Source organism: Lycium barbarum, chromosome 6 (assembly GCF_019175385.1).
Source record: "Lycium barbarum isolate Lr01 chromosome 6, ASM1917538v2, whole genome shotgun sequence".
NCBI classification, from domain to species: Eukaryota; Viridiplantae; Streptophyta; class Magnoliopsida; order Solanales; family Solanaceae; genus Lycium; species Lycium barbarum.
In genome coordinates this window covers 133,149,026-133,151,772 of record NC_083342.1, presented here as the reverse complement: position 1 = coordinate 133,151,772, position 2,747 = coordinate 133,149,026, and the positions used below count along the sequence as shown (strand labels likewise).

Here is a 2,747-nt window from a genome sequence, read left to right as displayed (position 1 = left end):
AACATCTAAACAATTAATTTTGTACTAATACTAGATTACATAGTTGTTAGTATTTCAATACTAATATATATGAATTGTATATATAATTATATACTTCGGTATGATATTCGGTATTTCGGTATATTTTTTATAAATACCAAATACCGGATCGAATACCAAATTTTTTTAAAATGCATACCAAATACCATAATACCAAAATCACCGTATAAAAAATTTCAATTTCGGTATGGTAATCGGTATATATTGATCATGTTCACCCCTACCTCAAATTGTCACTTCAACTAGTCACACATCAATTTTTTTTTCCCTTTTATATCTAAAAATTTAATTTTCGACTTAAAGGGATACTCATTATTCTCCAAAATAATTAACGTAAAGAATTAACCTGTTTAGTTTATTATTGATAAAAAAAAATGGGAGCCCGCAAATTTGGGGGCGGGCTTTACCCTAAAGCCGGCCTTGCGATTGGCCTGGTGTCATTAAGAGCCCGTTTGGATTGGCTTATAAGTTGCTTATAAGCTGTTTTTAGCTTTTTTAAGTGTTTGACTGGTCAGTTTAAAGTCATTTTATGCTTAAAATAAGCTCAAAAAAATAATTGAGCCCATTTGACTTAGCTTATCTAAAGCAGCTTATAAGCTGAAAACAGCTTATAAGCTAAAAAAAAATAAGTTAGACTACCAACTTATTTTTTTTAACTTATAACCTGTTTGCAGCTTATAGGCATAAGCCCATCCAAACATGCTGTAAGTTAGATTGATCCCTTTTCTTAATATGATAGTAGTACATGAAAAGCCACAGTGAAGGCTTAAAGAGGTTGGAAAAGAAAAAAAAAAAGAAAAAAAAGGCTTAAAGACAATAGGAAGTCAACCTTCATCATCCACGTCGGTGAAGAGGAGCAGCTCAGAGCAGCTATGGCAGAAGTGAAATAATTGGACAACAAAAAGCAGATAGGGCAAATCGATGCCCTTTGGACAATACTTTTCTAATTCTGTATTTGTTTTTCTTTAGACGTTTATTGTTGATTTTGGGCTGGGTCACTTTTGGGCTCAGCCATTTTGCTTCATGTTAATAAAATGCCCAAACGGGCTTAATTTAAAAAAAAAAAAAACCAACTGTATATTTTAATCAAATTGATGCCTGCAGTACAATTAGGGTACCGGCTGTCAGATTCAACTCGTAAATTTCAAATCTGATTATTGATTAATTCAATTCAAAAAAATTGTCCTGTATAAAAAGTTATGCATTTTTGCAGTAGTTCCTTCACATATTGGACCGAGCAACTAGCAACTATCTCATAAAATTAGTTGAGTCGCGCACAAATATCCCGACCAACACCACAATTATTATCAAAAAAAACACTCAAACTCGTAATACACTGATTTGAGTTGAGATCTTTTGCCATCAAACAGTCCCAGGGAACGCTCTTTTTTGCATTAACTTAGTCATCGAAATAATTTCTGCGACGATGCTGGAAAAAAATTAATTGCATGTAATAATATTTTGGGATGATCTATATGTGTTTTCTTTTATCGACTCCTTAACATGTAATAAATTTTTTGTCTTAACATTCAAAACCATCATCATAAGAAATTACCGTATAATTACAAATACCAACTAGACACAACTGATTAGTCAACACGAAGTTTAATACTATTAACTAAATAAGAAAATACCCATTAAAAAAAAGGAGAATAAAAGTGACATAACCATAATTAATTTCATGGATCTACAGGTTGTCTCCTTTCTGCTTCTTTGGTTTCTGAAATATTATCATCTTTAGGAGTAGGCCCGGGTCTCTTGGGATATATATCAACATCGTTATGATAAATAATGATATTAGCCTTCGTATCAAAATCTCGAAGAAATTTGTCCCTTTTATTATTTTCTGTTGGAAAATCTTGGTATTGATCATGGAGAAGGTCCTTAAGTGCTTTAGGCATAGGATCTCCATTCATTTTGCTCTTCCAATATTCTTCTGGATCATTTCTTGCATCACTTACATATCCCAACTGGAAAAAAAAGTCAATAAATAATTAAATTTAATAAAGGCAAAAAATTAAGTGAAAGGAAATTAAATTTGCAAATTATTACAGAAGAGAAAGTAGAAGAAGGAAGAATAAATACCAAAGTAAGAGAGAAGAGGAGGAAGAAAATAGAGAGAGATCTCATATTGTTGAAGCACACTTGACACTCTTGGCTTTGCAAATGTTGTAGACTTTCTGCTGTCTGACTTCTTATTTATAGACGGTCCATTATGACAAAAAAAATTATACACTAGTTATGATGAGGGAAAAAAAAAAAAGGAAAATGATTGATAGTTCTTCTGATCCTTGCTGTAGATCAGTTTCTATTTAAAGAGATTAAGAAATAAACAAAATATGAGAGGAAAGAGCGATTTCCTCTTTTAGTATTAGGGGTCTTCTCCTTATGCAAGGCCACCTTCATTATATGGTCACCTTTTTTAGAACGTTAGGAGGATAATTATTCAAGTTTTTTATATCGGAGATACAATTTGGTCAAATTCCAATACTCCATTTTGTTGCTTAAATTTATATATATGTAATGTTCGGCATAATATTCCAGAAGATAATTCATATGCCCTTACCTTTTGCAAATTGTTAGGCACCAGACTAGATTGTAAAGTACTGAAAGAACGCACACACTTGACACTACAAAAAAAAAAGAAGAAGGAAAAATTGCAATTTGAAGTTTTATCTCTCTTGTAGGGATTAGTAGCTCAGTTGGTT

At 31.9% G+C, this 2,747-nt stretch overlaps 1 protein-coding gene across 1 annotated transcript; it reads right to left on the bottom strand.

Moving 5' to 3' along the window:
- Window positions 1–1,543: 1,543 nt before the first annotated feature.
- LOC132600254 (uncharacterized) lies at window positions 1,544–2,337 on the bottom strand. The gene is made up of 2 exons (XM_060313329.1): window positions 2,125–2,337; window positions 1,544–2,009 (listed from the first exon to the last, which is right to left on the bottom strand). The coding sequence occupies exons 1-2, from the start codon at window positions 2,167–2,169 to the stop codon at window positions 1,719–1,721; spliced, it is 336 nt and encodes a 111-aa protein (XP_060169312.1). The 5' UTR covers window positions 2,170–2,337; the 3' UTR covers window positions 1,544–1,718.
- Window positions 2,338–2,747: the final 410 nt, after the last annotated feature.